The following is a 25,646-nucleotide window of genomic DNA, read 5'->3' as shown; positions in this document are numbered from 1 at the left end:
TCAATGATATTTGGGCTTTTAACAAAATGGAAACGATACGAGAAGATTTACGGCGAAATTAGGTAAACAAATTCACACACAGCATTGAAAAATAATTGCTGTGCTGCCTACCAAACTGAATAAATAATGGAATTATGTTTTCGCGACAATTTATGTTTAAAGTTCCGACTTACAAAACAAGTAAATACTGTATTTAAGGGCATGTTGAATTTTAATATGAATATCCTGTACAACTTATTCGGCGGAATTCAAATCATCAAAATCTCACAGCTTTTTAAATATCTTTTATTCAGGCTTATATTTGTATAATATGATGTTGTAACCCCGTATTTTTACTAACGCAAACAAGAACTACTAATATTTGGCAAATGTAATGATGGGTTTACCTCTATGTTCATTTTTGGCCACTTAATAATGCCACTTGAATTATGCATTTTTGTTCATTTTCGGCCAGTAAAAATTAGCTGCCACTTTTGATGATGAGGTTCAAATTGTAATCAGTTCTTGAGCCTCTAGAGAACGCGTCGTTGTTGTCATAAGCGTTTATAATTTGGTACTGGGTAAGTTTAAGAAGGACTGGCAAGTTGTCATGCATTACTAGAGAATTGAAGTTGGTAAGAGAGATTTGTGTCTCCCAATCAGAGTTCGACGTTGTTTAAGTTGGACCCGGAGGAAGTGGGCAGATCGACGTCGCTGGGCGGCACAAAGGTGCCCATGGTGAGGACACTCTCCTGCTTGGCGCACAGCTTCAACATCTCGGACTTGAGTTTGTCCAAAATGGCATAGTTGGGCTGGTTCACAGCCGCCTTGCTCTGCAGCACTGTGATCTCCTGCTCCTCCAGCTTCTTCTCCTTGAAGGTCTTTATCGAATTGTTGCCATACAGGCGCAGCAAGGAACCCCAAGTCTGGATGTGTGGATGCAGGATCTGTTACACAATCAGGACGAGAAATTTAAAACAGGAGTTATTAAAGAAACCATCATTATTCACCTGTAGGATCGCCTGCGAGGCCAACTGCTTGCCTTCCCGCTTGTTCTTGCAAACCACTTTGGCTGTATGTTTTCCCACGGTCATGGTAAACTCATTCTTGTTGTTCGCCGTGCGATTGATCTCCTGGTTGATCTGCACATCGCTGCCGTAGTTGCGCTGCAAACAAGTCAGCAGGATTGCGTTGGGCGAAGGCTCCGTTGTCTTATTGCAGAACTCGGTGACTCGCGGATCCTCAATGCGGATGTCATCAAAAACCTTAATGGAATTGTATTAAAATGCAGAGTTAAAAAGTAATCAGATCCTTGTGCTTAACTAAAACAACCTAAACTGAAGGGAAATAAGAGGTATAAATCCATCGAAAAAATAACAATGCCAGAAATATGTTACAAGTTTTCAGAAATCAAGATATATAGAGAAATGTCGCTTACAGACAGATCACTCTGCGTCTTTTTGGCCGTGCCGCTCTTCTGGTCCTTGTTGTTTCCTGTTATCTTGTCCTTAACATCAGGAATTAGTATTTCCAGCGTTTCCCGTGCCGCTTCCGACTTGGCCTGCTTTTTACTAGTGCCATAGCCCGTTCCATACTTGAGATTATTCACCGACACGGTGGCCGAATAGGGAGTGGCCGCATTTTGGAGTTCCTTGAACTCATAAGTGGGTTGCGTTTTCAGAGCATGCTGCACATACTCGTGCAGGATGCACACGAAGCTCTTGCCGTTGGGATTCATGATCCACTCTTTTCGACCACGCGTATTCGTTGATCCTTCGCCGGCCGTCGCCAAAATGGGGAATTTAATGAGTTTTGTGCCATCAGGCAGCGTGGGCCGTTGAATATTCTTGATGTGCTTGCGATTTTTGGTGAACTTACGACGGGCATTCCAACTCCTGAAGCGCAGCACACGAATAACCTTAAATTTAAAGAGCTTCTGGCAGTAGGAATTTAGTTGCTCCGGTGTTATGGATTCCTTTTGCGTATTCTCGTTAACAGTGACGATTTTGGCAGCTGGCATAAGGGCAGTTAGCCCCCCAGGCTGGGATTTGGGATCGGAGCTGCCAGCGCTGTTCTCCTTCCCCTCCACATCCATGGGCTCCTCAGGCGAAACTGTCGCTCCCGTAATGGGGCACACAGCTGCTGGAGCAGCTTCATCCGGTTTTTGCAGCTGCGCTTCCGACTCCTCGTCCAATGCCCGCCTGTAGTTAAGGCAGGGAACTGCTCCCAAAGGCACAGCATGCTTACGAGCACTTCCAGTGCCCAGAAAGTAAGGCCTCGAAGCACAACAGACGCGAGTTTTGCGGTGCAGAAAGAGCGGCATGCCACTGTTGTGGGTCACCTGTACCCAACCTTCGGGAAGAACTTCAAAATGGTTGAGTCGCTTTTCTGCGGAGAAGAATTAAAAAATAGTAACTCTGTGTTGTTAGCTACGAAAGGGTCGCTCACCCTCGAGCACAGTCTTAAATCGCTGCTCGTACTTGGGCTGCTTTGACTCGCGCAACTCGTCGGGGAGCTTCTCATCCAGCAGATTCTCGATCTCCTCGTCGTCGAATTCCGAGGAATCGTACTCCTCCCCGTCGCCGTTCGCCGCCTCCTCCTCTTCGTCACCTCCATTTCCATACCTTCCACCCTGCTGCTCGCCCGCGTCGTCTGGTTGCCATGTAAGGAGATACAATCACTGTTTAGATAAGCTGTCTGTTTGTCTGCGAAATACGAGACCCGACGTAGAGTTGATCGCCCCCGACACCAGAAAATGTTTCGGGTTTTTTAAAGTATCCTATTAAAGTATCCCTATTTGCTGTAAAGCCCTTTTTAAATTTGCAAAGCATCAATGGTCTCGGTAATTAAGTTACAAAAGTAATAATTTGAAATCAAACACAAGTTATTTATCGCTTGTACCTGGTTTAGCTGGGCAATCCAGTCGGATAATAGGTATCATGCGCATTGGGATAAGCCCAAAGATCTGCCACCACCTGCCTTTTAAGAATTTGAGAAAAAACTGAAGCTGGCATTTTGGCTTCGCCTGCCGGCTGCCTCTTTTATCAGCCTCCTGTGTGTGTTTGCACAATGATAGGCAACCGAGATCTCGAGATAAGGGCTAGCAGACACAGTCAAGAAAATGAATCATTGCAAAGCCAAAAAGATCGAGCTGGTATTATAAAACTAGTTACATGAAATCGTTTTTGACAGAAGAGATATTTTCGTTAAAACGACGATATATTATTACTTTTTATCGATTCACTGAGAATAAGGTATCTTTTGTGATTCTTATCTACTAAGTTGATTTCCACTCAGTCAGATGTCCCCACTCACCGGACTCATCATCCTCGTCGCTACCAGAGCCGACTTCGTCAAGAACCTGGAACTGACGGAGCTGCTGGTCCATGGGTTCGTTCTGAAGCTCGTTATCCCGGGTCTGTCGCATTTCCTCAATGGCGCTGAGCGAAAACCCAGCCACCTTCAGCTCCTGCTCCTCGTCCTCCAGCCGGGGTCTCTTGCGATCCTGTCCAGCTTCCGGACAATCGGACTTAAGCTTCTCCGCCATTGTGGGGAAGTTTCTAAATCAGGGGTGTTGGGTTCAAATTCGGACTGATCGGAACTATAGGGTCTAGTGCCCAATACCGCTGCCTCGGGGCCAATCTCGCCAATAACCAATACTGAGAGCATCCAACGCCTTGCAATTGATTTCTCATTGGAAGTGCCACATTGGTTAAGCCAGAAGCCCCGCCGGTAAACTCTTCGACTGCACTTTCGCGATTTTTTACTGTTGCTACTGGCTGCGACTTTCGCGATGGATTCTGCCTGGTCTGTTGGACAGAATCCCAAAGCAAAAGCTGCGCAACTATACTATAAAATTAAGTTCCTAAAAAACGTGTTAAAAACTCAAAAATCGAACTAGACATCACATGCAGCTTTACAAGAACGGGCGCCACAGATAAGCACTTTTTGCGCTGGTCATCTAAGTATATAAGGTAATTATCTCACTAGGAATTTGTTCCGCTTTAACTCAGTTTTCTGTGAGATTTTTGCAACTATTTTTTTAGATTTGGGACGCTACTAATTTATTTACTGTGAAATAGTGTGCCCAAGCTCAATTCGGGGAAAATGCTGATTAGGTTTGGTGTTTGAAGGTCTGGTCACTTATCGCCATTTATTTTAACTGACTTATCATTTTAAAACCCAAAATCTTTTCATTTATGAATCGCTTCAGTTTAAATAAACGAAAATGCATATTTAAACTTTATTTAAAAAAGATAAAGTCGAAAAAATATGTATTCGTGGTTTTAGGCACGGACATTTTGAAGTATATGTAATTGCATAAATTAAAATTCCTTAGGTTTAGGCATTAAGATTAATTTTTGCAACCGACTTTGACTATATCCGTAGAAGCTTTAAATTCAGATTGAGGTCAAAAATATGTACATACGGATACTAATACTATTTTATCCATAGAACTGGACTCCAAAGCATTTTCCAGCCTGACATCTTATTTTAAATAATCATGACATTGAGAATTCGGCCCGTTTAAGGTTTTTCCTCCAGCACAGTTGTCACGTCTAGTTCCAGAGCTTTATCCACAGCCTCCTGGGTGTCTGCAACTTGTGCGTGTCTTTTTGAGCGGAAGTGGGCTAGCACATGGGAGCGACGAACAAAGGACACCTTGCAGCACTCGCAGCTGAAAAGACTATGATTACAGCAATCTATCATTTTTAAAATTCTGTGATCTTACTGAAAGTGTCGCACTCCGGTGTGACTGAGCATGTGTGTCCTGAGTTTGCCGCTCATGGCGAAGCTTTTACCACACTCGTTGCACTTGAATGGCCTGCTGTTCGTATGACGACTGAAAAGACCAAAATGTATATTCTGCTATGAAATACCCCAGAAGAGACAAATTAAAACGTAAACGGCATACATGCGCTCGTGCTGGATTCGCCCATTAGTGTTATTAAAGGATGCATCGCAGTAGCGGCACGGATACGGAGCTGCGCCCGAGTGCAGCTCCTGGTGTCGTCGTAGCAAAGTGGCGGTGTAGAACCTCTGTTGACACTGGTCGCAGGCGAATTCCTTCACGCCAGTATGGCGCAGCAGGTGCAGTTTGAAGTTGCTAGGGCAGGTGAAGTGTCGGCCGCACTGCTCGCAGATGCAGTCCCTCTTACGGCGTTCCCGTTTTAGGGCCACCACCTGGTCCTCAGCGAGCCGGTCCCACTGTATGCGCGGCTTGTGACGATTGTCCTGGTTGATGTCCGCAAACTTTATGGAAGTGCGGGGCGTGGGCGTGGTCCTAATTCGACTTTCCCGGGGCATACTCTCCTCCTGGGGCTTCTTCTGCGGGGGCTGCTCCTTCTCTTGGCCAGTTTCGTGCGGCCGTTCCTCCTCCTCCAGCTGGTCAATAACCTCGATTTCGGTGACTTCCTCGACGAACTGAAGCTCATCCTGCTGAACAACACTGAATGACTCGTTCAAGTCCAGGACCTGCACGTTGCCAGGGCAATTTTGCAGCGTATTCTGGGTAAGAATAACACGCTCCCGAAAGGAAACAGCTTTCCGCAGGTCAACTTCGCAAGGTGCGCAAATAAAGGCGGGTAGCTGGTCCCCAGATCCCTCCAGCAACTAAAAAAAATCCAGGGTTTAGTTGAAACGTAATCAAACAAGTTGCTGCAAGATGCTTCAGCCTGTCTGAACGTTTCAGGGGGTCCGGGAACCCCACTTACAAACAAACCCGTTAAAACCTCGATCTGGTGAAGCGTTACGGAATCGGGCTCCAGGAAGAGGTTCTTGGGTGAGAAACAGAATATGAACTGACCGCAAGTGCGGCAATTGCGAGGCGCCATTTCTTAAATCTTGTTTAATCGCAACAATTTTCCGAAATGGGTTTGCATATTTCTGGTAGCTCGGCGTTGCCAGATTGGAGTAGAAAGCGTTAGGGAGATTCTTTAAACTAACTTTCATGTCAACAATAAATATAACTTTTAGAGTTTTAGAGTGATTTCTGCAATGAACTTGTCTATATTTTTATAATTATTATAATTTAAGGTTTCCCCTTCTTAACCTGAACGGCATATGCTACGGAAACAGTCCAGCTGGACGATGTAAACAAACTCCAACAACAACAAAAATTTCTGGACAGCAACATCTGTTCCAAATCAACGTTGTTTTCGGAATGCATCTAAACGAGAACACCAAAATTTTAGGCCGCAGGATTCTGTTAGTGCCCTACGAGGCCCGGCACGTTCCCAAGTACCACGAGTGGATGGGCAGCGAGACTCTGAGGCAGCTGACCGCCTCCGAGGAACTGACCTTGGACGAGGAGTACGAAATGCAGAGGAGTTGGCGGGAGGACGCCGACAAGCTCACCTTCATTGTTCTGAACGCGGAGCTCTATGAGCGGGAGCAGGACGAAATAGCCGCGATGGTCGGCGACACTAATCTCTTTCTGCACCGAGATCCAGATAGCAATCTCCTGGTGGGGGAGGCGGAGATTATGATTGCCGAGCCCGACGCGAGGGGCAAGGGATTTGGTCGGGAAGCCATGCTCCTCATGCTTAAATATGCCCAGTCCCAGCTAAACTTGGATAAGTTCGAAGTGAAGATCGACATGGACAACATCACTTCTCTCCATTTATTTGAGACTTTCCAGTTCGTGGAGACGCGTCGAGTAGAAGTGTTTCACGAGGTAACCCTGGAACGACCCATCACACCAGATTGGGTCAGCTGGCTCAACCAACAGGTGGATCTGCGAATCGAGAGTTTTTAGGGTATCTTTCGCTAGGTTGGCTGAACTGTAATTGGCACTAAAATAATAAATTTGTATACTATGGTCCAATAGCAATTACGAAATCTCTTTTAGGTTGAATCCCTTCATACACTGACAGGAATTATTACTGACCCACCTAAAATGTAAAACTTCCCGAATCCTAAGCTTTTGCTTTGTTTATTATAGTTACTTTACAACTACTTGTTTTGCTTGCCTTAATTGCTGCATTTTACATCAAGTTTTTTTATTTATGTATATATGGGTGCATTGATGTTTGTTTTGTTTCGCCTTGCGGCTTGGATGATTGTAATTTTGTGTATGCTTCTTGTCGTGATTGGCGTGGCAGGAAACGGGCAACGAAAACTTGCCGCTTGTCAACTATCTCTGGTGTTGCGTGTATGTATTTAAATATAGTACATAAAACTAGATGCTTAGTGCTTTACAGCAACATACTTAAGACTGCTAACTTGTTTCAATTTTTTATAAAAATCATTATTAAATAATCAAAGGCAAAAATAATCTTAATCCGAATAGCAAATGAAAAAACGAAAACCGCCAATAGCTGCCGGGTAGCTTCTGCTCTGAGTCCTTAACGTAGATGTGGGCCGACTATATAAATACGGATTAGGCGGAGGCACGAGGGCCATCGATGGGCATGGCGTGGAGCACTTCGTCCAGCAGCTGGAGGGCGCGATGCAAATGCACCTCAATCCAGCAAGGCGTCTCCTTGATCGACTGGCGCGGGTAGTCAGGTCCCCAGCCCTTGACGAAGCTCAGTCGCAGGATGCACAGCCGACGCAGGTCGTCTACGCCGATGCCAGCCGCCGCAGTCATGCCTACAAAACAGGGATTCGACGAGTTAGTTAGCTGGAGGTCAAAGTTCACTGCAGGGGGATCTCACTTCTGCCGCCGCCGCCGCCCATCTGCTGATTGGCCACTCCGGCCACGGCTGCCGCCTGTGCTGCGGCCGCTGCCTGCGCATTGGTGGCCAGCGAATGCATCTGCTGGTGGCACTGGCGCAGGTCAAAAACCTGCAGTAAGCACAAACAAACATTATAAATGTGATACTAACAGACGGGACTGTAACGCTCACCTTGATGCACGCCGCCGGGTAGATCTTGTGCACCGCATCGCCAGGAGTGCGTCCCGCCTCGCGATCTAGGTAATAGCTTTGTACGAACACAGAGTTATCGCTGAGGCAGCGCAGCCAGACGTCTCCTTCTCCCCGCAGATCCAACTGAACGCCTTTGCCGATGTGAAGCCTGCAAGAACCCCACAATTATGTTCTGCTAAATGAGTGTCACCCACGGAACTCACCTGGCCCGCTCCGATTGCTCGGTGCGATGAACATTACTAAGTGCGCCCAGACAGAATCGATTGCCCCCCGACGGGTCCACATAGCCATCGATAATAACGTTCGGTTTCGCCGAGGGCACCTTGAAGGTCTCGCCCACCTGCGTATCCAGCTCGAAGTAGGCGATGGAGCACCAGTACTCCGGCGGCGGTTGGCGCGACAGGAGGCGTGGCTGCTGCTGTTGTTGCTGCTGCTGCGGAGGCGTCTGTTGCGGCGAGCCCAGGTCACCCGGCAGTGATGAGTTCCCTAAAGAAGAGATTTAAATATTTAAAGTCTTTGTGTGCGCATATTTTGATTGCATTCTATACTAACAGAAACCTCCTGGCAAAGAGCGGGGATCGGGTGGCTGCATAGACTGCGTGTAGGTGAGAGTGTTGGGTCCTGTCCAGGTGCCAGCAGCGCCACCTCCTCCGCCGGCCTGAGCCCCAGCAGATCCGGCATTGGCCTGCACTCCGCTCGGTGGTTGTTGCTGCTGCTGCGCTGTGGGCGGTGCGTTGCCAAAGACACCTCCTCCGCCGACGGAAGCTGTGCCCGCGGATCCCGCCTGCGACACGTAGCCATTCTGCTGGGCGTGGACGGTCGGGGGGACCGAGGAGCCGCCGCCGCTGGCGCCCTGCATCTGACTGCCCGGCGGTGGCTGTCCATAGTACTGCCCCCCGGTGGCGGATCCACTGCTGGTGTTGACAGCTCCATTGGGCACGCCACCCGCCTGCTGCTGCTGTTGTTGCTGCTGCTGCTGTTGCTGCTGCATGGCCAGTGCGGAGGCGGGATCGTTGGGTGAATTGGCCTGGGCGTGGAGCACCCCATTGCCCTGTGGATTCTGAGCCTGCTGCGGCGGTGGCGGGGGCGCCATCACGGGACCGGGGTTCATGGGGCCAGGCATGCCCGGCATACCATGAGGTACAGCTAAAAGTTGAGTCAAAGTGGACATTAATGCATGATCGAGACATGTGTTGGCTCAGCTGGGAACCGTAAAAGAGATTTAAATGAAAAAATTGACTTATAAAGGCATTTCCAGCCACAGAATAAGAATTTCAAAAAGACTTAAATGAAAAGCCATACAAAGCGGATGAGCTGCTGCTTGGGGCGGGGGCTGCTGCTGCTGCTGTTGCTGCTGCTGAGAGGGCTGCGGGGGTTGCTGCTGCTGCGCCTGCTGCTGTTGCTGCTGCTGCTGCGGGGGCTGACCAAGCCGCGGGGGAGGTGGCACCATCCAGGAGCTACGTGGCCCAGCAACACCATCCTGTGGCTCGATTTTTGGTATTGTGCGCCCGGTGGAAAACATTGCACTCATGGAATTGGCGTCTACGCCAACTACGTTAGATCAACACAAAAAGAAACAGAATTGAACATAAAATTAAAAAGAAAAACTTGCGAATAAATGAAAAAAAAAAACAATAAAGCAAATATTATAAAAGGAATGGAATACTCGACAAATAAATTAAATAAGAGTAAAAACTACACATCTCCGTATTTGCCCATCCGCTTATAAGACAAATCCAGAACTGGACACCTACCATATTCTGTGGGTCCCTGTGGATATCCGTAGCCGCCTGGGCCCACCATTTGCGTGGGATGGTGCTGTATTGTGCCGATGTCGTTGCCATCTATGTCCATGCCGCCCACTAGTGGACCGGCTGAGTATTCGTCCTTCACCAGGCGACTGGGCCCTGACTGCAGGCTCAACCCGGACAGATCGATGCCCGGGGAGACGACGCGCTCGTAATGGTAGGGGTTTACGCACACCGAGTCGCACTTCAGATCGAAGGCGAAGGCGCAATACTTAACGTGCTTGAGCTCATTCTTGTGCAGGTCCGGCCAACGCCAAATCCGGGCGTATATCACATGCGGAAAGCCTTTCCGACCGGCGACCTAAACACGAAAAATAAAAAGGTCAAAACAAGGTTTGTGTACATTTGTTTGTTTGTCGCATTTGTATTTTGGTTTCTTTTCTTTGCCACATAATTTTTAAACATATTTCCGACCTTTAAATAATAATCCGAAATGCTATCAGAAATCAGGGAGTTCGGAGGAAATTTGTCTTTGATAAGAGGGCCACCTGAATCACCCAAGCACTGAAAAATAGGGAACACAGCTTACCTGAAGTCGACCGTCAAGGGTGCGCTGGATGGTCACGCACTTGCTGGGATGGGCTCCATTCGTGGTGATTGCCGTGATCAGTGAGTCCAGTTCGTCTCGCTTCTCCTTGAGCTTTTTGACCAGCGACTCAATTGCCCGCTTGGCGAATCCCTCGCTTTCGCCGCCCTGCCGATGGCACATCAGTGAGTGGACGATGCTCAGGCAGGCGTCCGCCGATGTGGGAGCATTTGAAGGCGGCGGCGGCGGCATTTGCACCATGTCCCGGACAATTACTGCGAGTAAGAGAAGTGATTAGTTGCGGTTTCTTGAGTAGACGCAGAGCTCTCTGTGTACCGTTCCCGACACTCAAATCATAAAATCATAAAAGGCATGAGGGCATTGACAATCTCCACTGCAAATAGTGCACAGAGGGCAAAGGCTCACCATATCGAGTACTTACTGTCCTGCGGGGCTACGGCGCCGTACATGTGGGCAGGCGGACCCGCCCCCGGGGGGCCGCCGCCCATGCCAAAGTCCTGGGCGAGGCCCAGGGTGCGAGCATGGGCATCCACGGCGGCGTTGTTACTGGATCCGGATGCGAACCCGCAAGGGCGATCGGATCGGCACTGGAGTCGGGATGGGAGCAGGCGAATCCGTACTCAAAGCCGGCCGATGAAAACAAGGAGAATCACTATCCAAAAGCGAGGGGAAAGAAAACCAAACAAAGGCGGCACGCGAATGTAAGCACAAAACAAACGACGGTTAGCTAGCTTTGTGTGCGTTGGCTTGGGGGTGTTGCACACACACACACACACCCAACACAGAGAGACTTGAACTCCCACAAAGTTGGCGTAATTCCCCTGCGAAAAACTCTCCTGTCTTCCGACTCTCCGCCTCCTTCTCACGCACACAGGCACAAGCACTGCACACACAGACACCGAGAAACAAGTTTCCTTCCCAAATCCTTGCTACAAACTTGCGCTCACTGTTTTTTCAATATATTTCATTATTTGCACTCCAAAAGCTGCTTAAAGAGCTCTAAAGCAAATTTTCCGCCCGACGAAATCCAGTTTTCCACCCAATTTGCCTTTTTTTCCTCCTTTATTTTGTTGCGGCTGTTGTGTGACCGTATTGCAATATACCAGCGTCCGGCGATGCCAGATTGCCATGTCCGGTAAAACGCGGCGAGGTTTCCTCCCTAAAGTGAAACCTGGTCAGTTCTCGAAAATTTAATTTGAGAATAAGTTTATATTTTTTGGAAAAAAGAAGGAAAGAAAAGCAGCTACTGATCAAAACGCAGAGGCATCCGGGTAAGTGCCCTGACATATTACACGCCGACCTACATTAATTTCACGCGATGTTTCTTGCGTAAAACGAACTTTTTAAATGGCTAAAAATCAATCGCCACGCGTTTATTCTATATGTGTGAGTGTATGTGACGAAATTGGGAAAAGTGTCTTATCTTGCAAATTGGAGAAAACTAGATGAAATGTCGTTTATGTCGTTTAATTAGGGCGATTTTCTTTTTGCAAAAAATCAAGTAGTACAATTCTTTTCATTGAGGATTCCCGATTCTGATGGTTACAGGTTGTTTCTAGAAATGCGTGTGCATGTGTGCTGTGTGTGAAGGAGCCCTGAAATATTCCCCCCTTCCCCTGCTTTTCATTGCTCATAAAAGTTCACTTGGCAACAGAAACGAATTTTCCTTCCGGCGGAAAAGTAAGATCCCCTTATTGAAGAAGTTTCAAACAACTTGCTGCGTAGTTTCTATGTTTGAAAATCTTATCAAAACTGCGTCTTGGAATTTTTAATCTCATCGGAATTTCGACTGTTCGCATAACATTTTGTTGGCATTAACATTGATGGTTAAATGGAAAGTTTTAATTTTCTTTATATCGACAACTTTTGAACGTAACATTGACATTAAATGCTTTTTGTAAACCAAAAACTTTTATAATAGCTTAATATTTAATGCAGTTACACATATATTTTCTTTGTTTTTGCCTTGAATTGGATGTAAAGATCTTAAAAAATGTCGACTCCTTTTAAAAATTGCCTTAAGCGTCTGCCAAAAACCTGTAAAAATTAATTTGGCCGCTAATTTAATTTTCTAAGTTTTCTTCGCGGGCATTTTTAAACAGGATAACATTTCGCCCCTCTTTCCGTTCGCTTAACAGAAATGTTGAATAACATATATCAACATCTGGTAACACTCCGTAAATGGTTGTCAATTGCTTCTACAGAAGCTCTGTCACTAAGAAAAACGAAACACTTAACAGTTTCTGTTAAAAGCATAAGCGATGTCATCAACCGCGGTGTTGTTGGTTAAAGAAAAAGTTTTTAAGGGAGGGAAAAACCGAACTTACAAAACGTTTGGTAACACTGCGCTCGACAAAACAACAAAGACTGCTCGAAAGTCGTCATTCGACAAAAAAAACATAGCCAAGAAGTACCGTTTCAGCGAGCGCGAGTGATTGTGTGTTTGCATAGCAATAGAAAATATACATTTTAAGGACAAAGTGCAAGAACCGAGTTAATGCTAAATCAGGATTAAGGAAATAACAGAAAAGCTACGATGCACATCTGATGGAGAAAAGTCCCAAGCACTTTTAGTTTGGTGTGTGTGGGAAAAATCGATCCGAAAACGGGAAAACCGAGGAGAAAATGGCAGCCTAAAAACACAGTTCCAATTGTGATACAAACGCAGTACAAATTAGTTAACAACTAGCTTAAATGGCAAACGACAAGGTTTTATAGCGAACTATTTGCCGCAAATCCAAAATTAAGCACTGAAAAGCTGCCAGCCAATAATTCACTTATTTTCGAGTGCAATAGAAGCCAAAATTCTTAACTAACAAAATTCGTCTTAACATTCCTGCGCAACATAAAAACAACAAAATGGCTGTAAAAACGTAAGCAAATACAAATTATTCTATTCGACAAGTCGAAATTTGCAAAAGGAAAATCGAGGCTTTACATCAGATGATTTTGTTTGTAAAAAGAAATTAATATATTGAGGCATACATACAAAATTCGTTCATTTACGTGTTTGTTCCTATTTCAGTTCGTTTCACAGCTGTTTGGCTGGTGTTTGTGTGTGAGAGCGAGAGAGTGGGCTTTGGGGTCCGCTATTCATAGGTCTTTGGTTAGCGAGCGAGTAGGAGGGAGGTACAATGTGTGAGAGGGTGGGAGGGGAAACTATGTTGCTGGTAGTAGTATGCGTATATGTGGGGCTGTGCTTTTTATGCAAGCTGTACAACATATGAGCAAGTATAAATGCAAGTCTTTGTTTAAGTACCCGTTTTGAAACCCCTTCTCTGCCCAGGTAACTTTTGCCTGCCTCTATTTGAATATCTGTTATGTTCTTAATTTGAGTCAATTGTTTCACTTTACAACCCCCCTTTTTTCATTTTGTTGGTCCCCCCACAATCAGTGTGTTTCACTTCCAAAGTTCCCGTACAAACACATACACGAGCTGCAAACAAAGGCATTGTGTGTGTGTTGTGTTCCCATTCGAATTTTTGCCTCATATACACACACACACTAGTGCAGTAACTCGATTTCTTTGCAAGTATGCGTGCGCGGGATTGAAATTGCGTCAGCCAAAAAATCAAATATGTATGAACGACGTATAAAACTACTTGTTTTTTTTATACACTGTTGTTAAATTTCAGAAGCAACTTGTTTCTGAAACACACAATTAACAACTGATATTGCAGTTCGTCTTGTCCACTGTTTCTTCTTTGTCCGATGGCGGATTTCACCTTCAGCGCTTGTAGTTTGTTTTCTGGGTCATATTTGTTGATTTCAATTTGTTGCGCAGTCGCAAACACACAGAATTGCTTAATTTGTTGATTTTCATATTTTCCATAGCCTCCAAAAAATACAAAATTAATACACACATCGCATAAAACGACCCCCACGCACGCATACTAATGAAATAGTTAGGTGAGGGTGTGTGGGTGTTGTTTCTGTACCGTTGCTTTATTTATTCCTCTGCACACTTGTTTACATGTAAAAAGTCTCTTTTCTATTCTTTGCCTACCTTCTTTGTTGAATGAGAGACAAGCAACGGTATGTGGGGAGGGCAAGAGGGCAAATTTTACCCTTAACCCTTGGGTACCCCATGTCCAACTTTGGGGTCATTTGTTCCTACCGATTTAATCCTTTTCATTAGTTAAGGTCACAGTTAAAATTTCTGAACACCATCGACAAAAATTAAAATATGGAAAATGCAATATTGAACTGATGAGAAAAAAATCATCGGTCATCTATAGAAACCTTTTTACTAGAAGTAGACTGCTTTCTACCTGCTTTCTTGGATTTCAGTCTGCCATGAAATTCATGTGTCTGCAAAAAAGGCGTCAGTCCAAAGTGAAATCCAATGCCGAAACTCACTTGAACGACAGCTGACCATCCCAAAAAAGCCAGACACCATGATTCCCACTCCCGGAGATTTGAAGCCGACCACAAAAAGCACTCAAGTGAACCGATTCCAGCCCCTTCCCAGTTAATCCCCATTTCAGCTCGTGCCAGGCGACTTTTTGAGTCCCACCCTTTTTCTAATTCAATTTTATGGAAGGTGACGAAATATTTTCAATATTCCTGACGGCAGCTGCTCTCTCTCTCTGCTTTTTGCGTTGCAGCTGCTTTTTCTCTGGTGGCATTTCTATGGGTTTTATGGGACTACTCTGACAATGGCGATAAGATCGAATCGCTTTATCGAACCTCGGTACATTCATACGTCATGGAATGTTACGAAATGTCCGCAACTTCCCTGATAACCCAGCGCTTTAAGTCACCATTGAGATTGCAATGCATCCATCAGGGAGCTATCTAGATGTCGGTTCGGAACCTTGAAGCAAGGCAAATAATGACGCTGTTACAAAACCTTCATAGATTGCTGAAAAATTCAAAACACTTTGGGGTACTTTGATTCACTAAGGAAATTCTTTGTTCTTTAAATGCAATTTAGATCGTAGGAGAGTGAATCACTAGACCATTTTATCTATGTTCTGAAAATCTGTCAATAGCATTGCGTTACGTCCCCGCCCTTTTGTTATTTTGGGACTTTGAACTACGACTGTGTTCCCTGCGATTAGCACACGCTTATCATTCCATTTGGGCACGCTTCCCAGACGGTCACCCGTCGTTCCAGTGACTCCGACTTTGGTCACGTTCACTCTACGTCAGGGAAATTCTTATACTGCGTTTCCGTTGATAATGGAAAGTCCGAGGGGGCTTCAGTGCACTTCGATTGGAATTCGGTAATTCCTCGAGTCACACGATCGGGAGATAATGGGCGGAATGCAAATGGCAAGCTCCCATTGACAGGCGAGACTAGCGATAGACTGATAGTGCTCAGAAAACCATATATTAAACTGGAAACTAGAATAGAGGCAATCGAAAACGGGCTTGGCAAAGGTCGATCGCCTGATAGTGCGTCGCTATTTTCAAATTTTATACTCCCAAGTACAATGCCCGGCGATCGCTTTTCTCTTTTCTGCTGTTGTTTGTGTTTAGGGTCGGTTTCCTGTCTTTACCGAAAAACATAGTATTCTTTGTTCGCTGGGGACATCGGAAGATAAATTTCCTCGCATCGTATCTTCTCCAGCACATGCCACTGCAGCTGCTGCAAGATCTTTTCTTTTGGGCATTTTCCTCGCCACTTGTGCTTGGAAATCGGTATTTAAATTCCAAATTTTGTGCCGTCAGCAGGGTGGATTTTAACGCCAATTGGGGTTGCTCTGAATAGCCACCCCTAAGCCAGACCTGGCTGGGCCATTTCCTTCTTCCGTTAATTATAGCCCATGGCAAAGTCAAAGTTCCTTGCACCTCTTTCAAGCCCGGGAAAAAGTTGAACGGTTCAAGTTTCTAAGGGGTTGACAACGGGTTTTAGAGGTGGCTCAGGTTGTTTTAAGAGAGAAAACTACACAAATTGGGAGAAAGGCTTATAAGTTTAGGGGAATATATTTCCTTTGACGCCTGAACTAAAGCAGCCCTTAAGATACATTTTGTAGTAGTGACAATCTTTAAATTTAGTTCAATTTTTTCCGAGATACAAACACTACGAATATAAAAAAGATTCTAAGGAAACTCGAGAGGTGACCAGAACTGGCTCTCCGTCTTACCACCATTGAAAGCCTGTCTCCAGTCACGTTTCCATTTCTTCCATAAAAAGCTGGTCTTCATTCGATCTCTCTGTGTCTCTCTTTCCCGCAATCTACGGCGATCTCACTCTCTCTTTGGCTGTCATTTGTTGACCTTCATCAGTCGATGACGATGATAAATGAACAATCCATTTGGCCGTTCGGAAAAAACAAGTAAACGGAAGAAAAAGCAAAGCGTACGAACCAAAAACAATTGCCCCACGATCATAATATGTTCGCTGTGGAAAATACCTTGCTTTCAGTAGGCTTTTAGTTTGTTTACGATCCGCACTTTCGATTTGGAAACGCATCTCCGTCTTAGTTTTTTGTACCTTTCGGCCGCACCTGTAACTCAACTTTCAATTGCAGACGCGGGATTAGGGTATAAACAAAGAGAAGCTACGAAAATATTTCACACCTGTCCCAGGTAATGGCCACGCCCTCCGCCGCCTTCCGCCTGTTACGAAAATAGGCAAAAAGTGAAATTTGTGCGCTTCTGTTGGTATTTTTAACAACAACATTAAAATATGGCTTCACACATACTTATACGAATATTTTTGGATGTGTGCGTACGTGCTTTTGCGTCAGCAGAGCGCGCGCCAAAAAGAAAAACAACTAAAGCAACCCGTCAACTGAAATAACTAAGAAATTATTCAGTTGAGAAGCGAGGCGGTGCATAATACTATTTTAGAGGCAGAAAACCTCTGCTATGATCAAAAGTGTGATAAAGTTTCTTTGTTTTGGGGTTCGACCAAAAGTGGTGCTTTTATTTTGACCACCGTTGCTCCAATTGTTACTTTCCTTTGCAGTGGAAAACCACAGAAATAATTACTTTTACGGCGAGCCAAAGCATAATCTTCAGAACGGCTGACTGACAATCAAGCTTAGCAGTTGACCTTTAGCCCCTTCGCTTACTTTTTTATGCATTAAAAGTTTTCTGTTTTTGTCTTAAAGATCTCCATATTTACTTTATGCTTACTCAGCAGCTTTGAAGTTGAACATTTTGGTTTGGTTTCCCCCCGTCCCTTGAAACTGGTTTCTGGTGGGAGGGCGACCTTGAGTTGGGGCCCAAAGCTAGTTTTATTCGGTTGTTGTTATTGACTGTTTATGTCTGGGTCTTTATAAATAGAACTGAGAAGAGTAACCACAGAAAACGGAAGTCTTTGCTGCCAATGCACAAATGTTTCTGGGGGTATTTTTCATTGAGGTTTCCCCTCCCCATGTGTCACATAACCCGCATCTGATTCACTGCCAAATTGGGGTATTGTCAGATGATTCAGGGCGCGATCGGAAACGTTTCTTTGACCCGATTATTTTTAAAGGCCAGAGTCATCAAAATCCAGCTTGCTTTGGATTCTTGAAGAGCGAATCACTTTTTGTGGCTTCAGTTTAAAAATCCGTGGCTCGGTTACACTGCTCATAGAAGAGGTATTTACAATTCGAAATACGGCCAAAAATCAAGTACATTCGTTCACATTACTTGTCTTTAGCTGCTGTTTGTTTTGTTAACAAGCAGCCTTGTTTGTCTGGTTAGCCATGAAGCAGGTTAAGCGTCTAAATTGCCCTCACTTGGGGTTATTTTGGTATGCAGATCGGGGACGATCGAAATAAAACGAACCTTTGGCGCCAGTCGCTCAGGGGCAGATAATTATTGTGATTTTTCTGAGCCCGACTAGCCATACATCTTGATTTCCTTCTCGCTGAGGGTAAAAATAACTAGGACGATCCCTCATTACTGCCAGATACTTGGGTTCTTCTGCTTTTCGACCACATCTGGAGGCAATCGTCGGGGCTTTGTTTGGGTTAGCTGGGTTTATGTCATCTATCATCCAATTGTTTACACTCTGTGAAGTTTTTGTTTTGGTTACGGAAAGAGGGAAAGCCTCAAATGGCAGGCAACCACTCTCTGGGGTTTTCCTTCCGTCGAACTAAACTGGCACACAACATGGCATCGCTTTACGAATGTTTGCCCAAGTGTTTATATGTAGATTTGCTTTTCCATTGTTGTGGGGCCCCATTTGCCCAAGTTTTAATCGCGGGCTTTTGGGAACAACTCTTGACTGGCGGAAGTGTGAAGTGATATAGAAGCACTTGGGATCTGAAGTTGCGCCGATCTAAAATATTGCTGTTTACCCTTTCAAGACTGTTTGCTGCTTTTCGTATAAGTTACGTATAAAGAGTGGAGGAAATACTATACGATTAGGAAAGTTTTGATTCACGTTTAAGTTAATATTCTTTCTAAGCTGTTTACTAGCTAAGATCCAAGAGCTGTGGAATACGAAGTGGCAAGGTCTTTACACATTTCGGTAAACTATAAGCACATTTTGTTGATAATTCTCGTCTGAAAAATCTGATCAAATCTGTTGGCTGTCCAAATGGACGCTGTCTCGATCTATTTACGTGGTTCGCCTTGAGGCGCCACACCGATTCCCAGGTCCCCCTCCTTCCTTTAAAGCAACCTTGTGGCGCGCGATTTGAATAAAAATGTGTCACTGACTGAGGTCGGTCGGTCGATTTAAAATGTGTTCCAATGCCATCAAGTTTATTGCTCAATTGGGCATTTGTCCCACTGTACAGGTGGTTTTTTTTTAGCTCACGCCAAAAAGTTCGTTAAACGCATTTAACACGACGACGTATTTCGAAAACACAAAAAAGGGGAAGAGTGCGTTGCACTGCACACAATTAATTAATTTGCATGCCATCCATCCATTGACTTTATTTTGAAACACTGTAATAATATTTTAATTTCTCTGTGCCCACACACAAACAACTTTTGCAGCTCGTAAGTTTTATTTGAATTTAGCCAGACCAAAAAATAAGCATATCGCTATCATAAAAGCTGAAAATCAGATTTAGCCAAGCGCGAGTGTTTATTATCGTGAAAAGCACTGAGCGAACACATAATAAACCAGCAATTTTAGCGCTTCGCACAGAAACTCATTGGGTTTGAGTTTCTGAACAAATTTTCCACTTCATTAGCGCGACAATTGTGAGATCAGCGTACGCCAGACAACCCAAAAGACTGATAGCCAGCACCCATCGAACTCGAAATCGGAATCCTTGGAGCTGCTGTCGTTGAATTGTCCTTTGGTACACTGCCCGCAATTCTGTCGTCGCCTAATTGCCATTGTAGAGGGTGTCGTTTGTTTGTTTCCCGTTTGCCAATCGTTGAAAGAATTGCATTAAGGTCACTGAGCTGCTGGTGTTTCTGAAGCCAGCCAGAGTTCTTGGGAAAGAGAAGTCTCTGAGCTCTGCGACCGGTGTGTGCAGCACAAGTAGCAAACAGATTAGTTTTATTTTCGGTGGGCTTCAATAGCGGGATCCAGTGGTCTTCTTTTGGACTCCCTGAAGCGCAAGAGTTGTTAAACCGGCACGGATCTTGAGCGAAAGATTGAGAGCTCCTTCGAAGAGCTCGTTGATATCGGCCCGGTTGGGAAGTCTGAGATCCGTGTTTAGCTGAAAATAAAAGCAAACAAATCCTGCCAAGGACTGCGAGAACGAAAGGACGAGTCCCTCTCCTTTCCACTTCTCCTCCTTGCGATCTTGCGATCTTGCAATCTAGATCTTGATCTGGGCCTAGTTTTCTTTTTGCAAATATTCCGACTTTTCCGGCTCTCTGCCAGCGAAAAGTGTTGTCTAATCTACAACTTGAAAACCCTTGAAAAACCACAACAGGTACTAGGCCAGCCCTCACAATGTCTGTCCCTGTACGCTTCTCCTCCGCTGCCGCCGAATACGCCGCCGAACAAGAGCAACAGCAACAACAGTTGCACCTGCAACAGCAGTTCGAGTACGAGCAATTCCAGCACTACCAGTACCAACGGGAGCAGGATATCGCCTACTATTGCCAGTTGCAGGCGGCGCGGCAGCAGGAGCAGTTGATGCAGCAGAGGACATCGATGTCGTCGTCGGTTATGCCAGGCCTAGCCTTGCCCCAGGACCACCACGAGCACCAGGACTACCAGGACCACCCGGCCACCGCCAGCGCAGGACCCCTCGACAACAACAACGGACTCACCATGGACGCCCACAGCATCAACGCGATTCTGGTCGACGACGAGCAGCCCTCGACTTCGGCTCAGGCTGCGGCCGCTGCTGCTGCATCCGCTGGTGGATCCGGCGCATTGGGCGGACCTGGCGGACCAGGACAAGGCGGTGCCTCTGGTGGGGGCAAGCTGGCCAACGGCATCAGCCGCAATGCAGAGATGCCAACTGATTGGATGAGGATTGCGGACGAGGGCCGGTATGGGACACCGGGTGCTGCTGGCTTGGAATATCAGAAGTACGAACAACAACAGCAACAACAACTGGAGGATCTGGAAGCAGAGGCGGCAGGAGGCGCCGTCGGCGGAGCCAACAACAACGGCGAGCCGTCGTCGTCCTCGAAGAAGCTGGAGGACCAGCTGCACGCCCTCACCTCGGATGAGCTGTACGAAACGCTCAAGGAGTACGACGCTCTGCAGGACAAGTTCCACACGGTGCTGCTGCTGCCGAAGGAGTCGAGGGTGAGTCTAGCAGAAGCCCCCTTTCCGCACAAAACCAACTAACCCAGTCACCTTGTTGTCCTTTCCCCCAGCGTGAGGTGACTGCCGGAGGACGGGACGGATCCGCCTACGTGCTGCGCTGCCTGAAGATGTGGTACGAGCTCCCCTCCGACGTGCTCTTCTCCGCCATGAGCCTGGTGGACCGCTTCCTGGACCGCATGGCCGTCAAGCCGAAGCACATGGCCTGCATGAGCGTAGCCTCGTTCCACCTGGCCATCAAGCAGCTGGACTTGAAGCCCATTCCCGCCGAGGATCTGGTTACAATATCTCAGGTGGGTGGCGAGAAGTCCTTTTGACCTGGCAGGAAGGAGTCTAACTTTACTTGTTTCCCTAGTGTGGTTGTACCGCTGGCGATCTGGAACGCATGGCCGGCGTGATCGCCAACAAGCTGGGCGTTCAGATGGGACACGCACCGATCACCTCCGTGAGCTACCTGCGCATCTACTACGCCCTCTTCCGCAACCTGGCGAAGGAGATCGGCGGCGACTTCTTCAAGTTCTACCAGCAGCTGATCAAGCTGGAGGAGCTGGAGAACCGCCTGGAGATCCTGATGTGCGACGTGAAGACCACCGTGATCACGCCCTCGACGCTGGCGCTGGTGCTCATCTGCCTGCACCTGGACTTCCACATCAAGGAGTCGTACACGCGCGGCAGTCCGGAGCTGAAGCACGTCTTCGAGTACATTCTCTTCCTGCAGCAGTACATGAGGGTGAGTTTCGAGTTGGAGTTTCGTTCAGTGGAGGGAAATCATATCTATCTTCCCCGCAGATCCCCGACCGCGTTTTCACCTGCGGCTTCAGCATCGTTTCGGGCATTCTGTCCCACTACAACGGGCAGAACAAGGCGCCCTACAAGCAGCGGCTTGTCTGGAAGCTGTCCAGTCGCACGCTGCGCGTCCTGCGCCCCATCAACCGCTTCTCTTCCGACCTGCCCACCATTGAGGAAGGCATCTCCAACGCCCTCGACGACGGCCTGCGTTCGAGGTGAGTTAACCAATATGATATGATTTGATGGGAAGTAGAGGGAGGAACCCCCAAAAAGCAGATTGGTTAGGAGGAGATGAGTATTCGGGTGGCATTTTCCCAGCCCAATTGTAATTGGTCCGCAAAGCATTCGGACCTGGATGCCAGTTCTTTATTTTTAGTGCTCTCCGACACTGCCAACACGCGCATATATAATCTCGAATGTAAGCAAATGTGTCGATGACGATCTGGACTTTTTGGCGTAAACAAGTTTCTAGAATATTAGCGATTCCATTATCAGCGCAGCAGCAACAACACAATTGTCATGAGACTGGCTGACTCGCCCACCGTCCGTCCGCCTCCTCTTCAAACCGGCCATTCTATATGCGTGTTCGCATAGCTATTTGTTTTTTGTTTTCGCCGCTGCCCTTGTTTTTGCCTTTTTTTCGGCAACAATCTTATCGTTTCCAAATACCCGCTAGACGCAACAACAAAATACACTGCGAGGGTCGGCAGAGGAGTCGTCGGTTATGCAAAGCATACGTATATATCTGCGGGCTACATATAGCCAAGAGCTATAACTTGGCCAGCTGATGGCCGTCCTTGAATTCTCACATTGAACTTAGATGTGCATGTTCAATGCCATTGAAATTCTATTTTTCGCCTGCGATATTCGCTTTGTTTTCCAGCTTTCTTTCTTTCTTTCTTTCCCTTATGGGTATCTTATCGCCGATGTTGTTCTCGAGGTGTTTCGGAAAGTTAGTCATAAACATTTGGGCGGGTTCAATGCACTGATTCCCGAACTTTGTGTTCCAGTTGCACCCCAGCGAAGGCTTGCCGAACTATCAGCTGATTTTCGGGGCCTGATTGCAAAAGGGGCCTTAAACCTGAACTCGTTGTGCTAATTGATTATGCCATAATCAAGGTTGTTAGCAAAGTGCAACTCACCTTGAAAAGAAGATTAGAGCTCGTGGCACTAATTTAAATAATATGCAGTTTATTTGTGGAACTAATCATCCTTATTGTTTTTATCCTTTATTATAAAATCCTTTTTAAATTTCAGAACCGAGAGTATTAGCTCTGAGGAGGAGGAGGACTGGCCCACTTCACCCATAATTCCAATTTTCGAACAATGTTAGAATCCAGAGGCCAGCCAGCAGCAGAAGAGCAGCAGGGACAACGGCTGGACACCTGGAGCAGCGGACAAAGAAACCATCAACCAGACGCCCACTCGGCACACATCCTGCTTTCCTGGGGCCACCGTCCTCCGGGAGATCAGGCACCATACAGACATATCCCCACCAGAAGCGAGAGGAGCGCCGGCAGGAGGTGGGTGGAGGTCCTCGGGAGGATGTGTGTCCGCGAGAGCGTTCCGCGAGCTAGTCCGTAGTAGTGCTGGTTGAGGTAGAGTGTGTATATTTTGCTAAAGTGCATCATAATTCTTTTGGCACATACTCGTACACAAGTGTGTATTTGGTAGCGCTGGTTCTAACATTTAAGAAACTATTGAGATACGGAAATGTGGGCGGCAAGGGGCCGAGCAGCCACGCCTTCCCTTTTTGAGAAAGTTGCCCAGAGTAGCGCCCCCCACAATTTTTTTCGATTTATTTGCGGCAGACAAAAAAATACGTGAAAAAAAAAAAACAAAAGCAAAAAAAAATATAAAAAAAATCAAAATGAATGCTGCGGACCATCATACAAAAGATTGATGCCGTTCCGGATCATTATTCGAGATCAGTGAGAGAGAGAATTGATTTGAGAATTGAGAGCCCACGCCGAAATCCCGAACATCTGGAATGGGAAAGCAGTTTTTTGTTGGTTGCGCTTGGAACCGTCAAAAAAAATTCAAAAAATCACAAAACAAAAACCACTAAACAAAAATTTTTCATCAGACCCTAAATTAGTTGTAATCACTATGTTCTCTTTGTTTGTCCCGCTCTTATCAGTTAATGTAAAAGCCCCGAATCAATGGACCCAAAAAAAAAACCACAAAAAATCATAAAATCTAAAAAAAAGTACAAAAGTTCTTTATGTATAGACCGACCTAAAAGTTAAGCTTAACAGCAAAATCAACAAAAACAAGGTCAGATCAGATTAATCAGTAATTTTAGCCGCGCTCAAAGGAAGTATAAAGAAAAACAAAAACCATAGAAGAACTAAAGTATATTTCGCCGCCTGTATTGACTAAGAACTAACAATAACAATTAAATTAAACAAAGATACGAAGAATCCACAATATGTAGTGTGTGTCTAGTAGATTTTTCTCTGTATATCAAATCGAAAACCAATCAGAAGCGAACTCAATTTCCGCCCTTAAGAAATCAAGCGAAAGCACGACAAATGCAATCTGTCATTATCATACGCAGCTAAGTAAATTTGTTATTATTACGCAATTGTTTATCACTCGAACAATCAATCAATCAATCATCTTGAAGGCATTGAGATTTAGTTCGAGTACCTCGGTGATCCCTTTTTATATAATACCTTTACATATTATTAATACACGAGCTAATTCTTCTTTTTTGTTACATAATATTATTTAACTTATTAAACAAATTGTAAACAAAATCCAATCTTATGTTGTACCATACATACGAATCTACCAATTAACCCTAGTTTAAAGCAAACCAGCGTTTAGACAAGGCCAAATTCAATTCAATACAGATTGAAGCGCGGCGAACTTGAGCAGAAATTATGATGCAACATTTAGCAAGATGTACCGTTAGGGTCAAGCGAAGAGGATTAGAGAGCATAGGCAGCAGAACTAACGCAGAGCATAAAAACAATTGAAATTTCGCATATTTAGAAACAGAAACGTTTCCCTTTTTACCACTTCGATGCGGAATGTGCAAACTCTTGTCTGTAAATTTGAATAAAATGCGTTTGCCCGCCCCAGGGCATTCAGATTTCATGAATATTTACAACAAACTCGCCTGTTTTATTTGAATTGTTGCAGTGCAGCGGTGACTTCGTCGAAATGTGAGTACACCACCATTTCCAAAATCCCCAGCATTCCGAATTCCTGAGCGCGCAACCAATGTAAATAAACCCCGGCGACTTTGCTGTAAATATTCAAGGACAATCAATCTTTAATAATTGTGCAATAGAATTGTAATTTAGAACCTTTCCACGGCCAGAAGATCAGATCTGTAATAACCGAAAACGAAAACATTGTTAACACAGGCTAACGCTGACGCGAAATGCGAAACAATTAACTATATTTAAGCGACAGAAGATCATGTGTTCAGTGGCGAAAAAAACACGTTTTTAGCTTAGTCCAACTTTTATTAAGAGCCAATTGACAAATAAGCGATTAAGAGAAAGGTGAAAGCGGTGAAAGAAGTCTAGAACTAAGTTTTTTACCATCGTCTGCCACGGGCTGAGATTTCATAATTTTAAAAACTAGCAAATTTTACATTGTATTTAGCGCGGAGTTAGTTAAATATTTGCAAGGATCAACATCAAAAAAAGGAAAATCTCAATTATTGTAAAGTATATTTAATTTTAGTCCTTATTTAATGACTCATTTCCAATCGTGAAGTTTGAGCTTATATTCGGTTGAGGTTTAGTTACGACGCGAGATACATTCATTCTGTACATTACGAACCACTCATTTTAATTTATTCGAAGTTTCACAACTTGTAATTAACAATTAGGTTATACTTTAGACGTCCACCAGAATCATTCTTAAGCAAATTGATCATTGTGTAAAGAAAATATGGAACAAGTTGTTTAAAAACAGCTGAAGCTCGTGATTTAAATCATTGTACACACATTACAACAAATAAATGGAAAAAAGTATTATTAAATGGTAAATGGAAAGTG

The 25,646-nt window shown here is 45.3% G+C and overlaps 5 protein-coding genes across 10 annotated transcripts; 2 read left to right on the top strand and 3 right to left on the bottom strand.

Moving 5' to 3' along the window:
- Nucleotides 1-269: 269 nt before the first annotated feature.
- On the bottom strand, nt 270-4,074 carry LOC108100770 (microprocessor complex subunit DGCR8). 3 transcript variants are annotated; one of them, XM_017204806.2, is made up of 6 exons: nt 3,967-4,070; nt 3,295-3,539; nt 2,428-2,631; nt 1,418-2,367; nt 990-1,244; nt 639-926 (listed from the first exon to the last, which is right to left on the bottom strand). In XM_017204806.2, exons 2-6 carry the CDS (start codon nt 3,524-3,526, stop codon nt 639-641), a joined length of 1,929 nt encoding a protein of 642 aa, XP_017060295.1. In that variant the 5' UTR covers nt 3,527-3,539; nt 3,967-4,070. The 3 variants fall into 3 exon arrangements, with proteins under 3 accessions (XP_017060296.1, XP_017060295.1, XP_017060297.1); XM_017204807.2 differs by having other exon boundaries at nt 270-926; nt 3,295-4,074; XM_017204808.2 differs by lacking the exons at nt 3,295-3,539; nt 3,967-4,070 and adding an exon at nt 2,881-2,980.
- Nucleotides 4,075-4,192: 118 nt separating this feature from the next.
- On the bottom strand, nt 4,193-5,871 carry LOC108100764 (transcription factor Ouib). Its single transcript, XM_017204803.2, has 4 exons — nt 5,694-5,871; nt 4,895-5,592; nt 4,712-4,822; nt 4,193-4,657 (listed from the first exon to the last, which is right to left on the bottom strand). The coding sequence occupies exons 1-4, from the start codon at nt 5,811-5,813 to the stop codon at nt 4,507-4,509; spliced, it is 1,080 nt and encodes a 359-aa protein (XP_017060292.1). The 5' UTR covers nt 5,814-5,871; the 3' UTR covers nt 4,193-4,506.
- Nucleotides 5,744-6,811, top strand: LOC108100765 (N-acetyltransferase 9-like protein). The gene is made up of 2 exons (XM_017204804.2): nt 5,744-5,761; nt 6,016-6,811. The coding sequence occupies exon 2, from the start codon at nt 6,143-6,145 to the stop codon at nt 6,734-6,736; it is 594 nt and encodes a 197-aa protein (XP_017060293.1). The 5' UTR covers nt 5,744-5,761; nt 6,016-6,142; the 3' UTR covers nt 6,737-6,811.
- An 86-nt stretch (nt 6,812-6,897) lies between these two features.
- LOC108100762 (mothers against decapentaplegic homolog 4) lies at nt 6,898-11,313 on the bottom strand. 2 transcript variants are annotated; one of them, XM_017204798.2, is made up of 9 exons: nt 10,627-11,312; nt 10,188-10,459; nt 9,605-9,959; nt 9,153-9,401; nt 8,403-8,996; nt 8,054-8,336; nt 7,830-7,998; nt 7,638-7,767; nt 6,898-7,572 (listed from the first exon to the last, which is right to left on the bottom strand). In XM_017204798.2, exons 1-9 carry the CDS (start codon nt 10,691-10,693, stop codon nt 7,361-7,363), a joined length of 2,331 nt encoding a protein of 776 aa, XP_017060287.1. In that variant the 5' UTR covers nt 10,694-11,312; the 3' UTR covers nt 6,898-7,360. The 2 variants fall into 2 exon arrangements, with proteins under 2 accessions (XP_017060287.1, XP_017060288.1); XM_017204799.2 differs by lacking the exon at nt 9,153-9,401 and having other exon boundaries at nt 10,627-11,313.
- Nucleotides 11,314-11,358: 45 nt separating this feature from the next.
- LOC108100763 (cyclin G) lies at nt 11,359-25,637 on the top strand. Of its 3 annotated transcripts, XM_017204802.2 has the most exons (7): nt 11,396-11,476; nt 14,693-14,695; nt 19,991-20,820; nt 20,892-21,131; nt 21,194-21,568; nt 21,628-21,842; nt 22,885-25,637. In XM_017204802.2, the coding sequence occupies exons 3-7, from the start codon at nt 20,011-20,013 to the stop codon at nt 22,958-22,960; spliced, it is 1,716 nt and encodes a 571-aa protein (XP_017060291.1). In that variant the 5' UTR covers nt 11,396-11,476; nt 14,693-14,695; nt 19,991-20,010; the 3' UTR covers nt 22,961-25,637. The 3 variants fall into 3 exon arrangements, with proteins under 3 accessions (XP_017060289.1, XP_017060291.1, XP_017060290.1); XM_017204800.2 differs by lacking the exon at nt 14,693-14,695 and having other exon boundaries at nt 11,359-11,476; XM_017204801.2 differs by lacking the exons at nt 11,396-11,476; nt 14,693-14,695 and adding an exon at nt 12,390-13,078.
- Nucleotides 25,638-25,646: the final 9 nt, after the last annotated feature.

The sequence above is a fragment of the Drosophila ficusphila genome, unplaced genomic scaffold (assembly GCF_018152265.1).
Source record: "Drosophila ficusphila isolate 14025-0441.05 unplaced genomic scaffold, ASM1815226v1 contig_791, whole genome shotgun sequence".
Taxonomy (NCBI): domain Eukaryota; kingdom Metazoa; phylum Arthropoda; class Insecta; order Diptera; family Drosophilidae; genus Drosophila; species Drosophila ficusphila.
The sequence above is the reverse complement of the archived record's forward strand: the minus strand, read 5'-3'. Positions and strand labels throughout refer to the sequence as shown.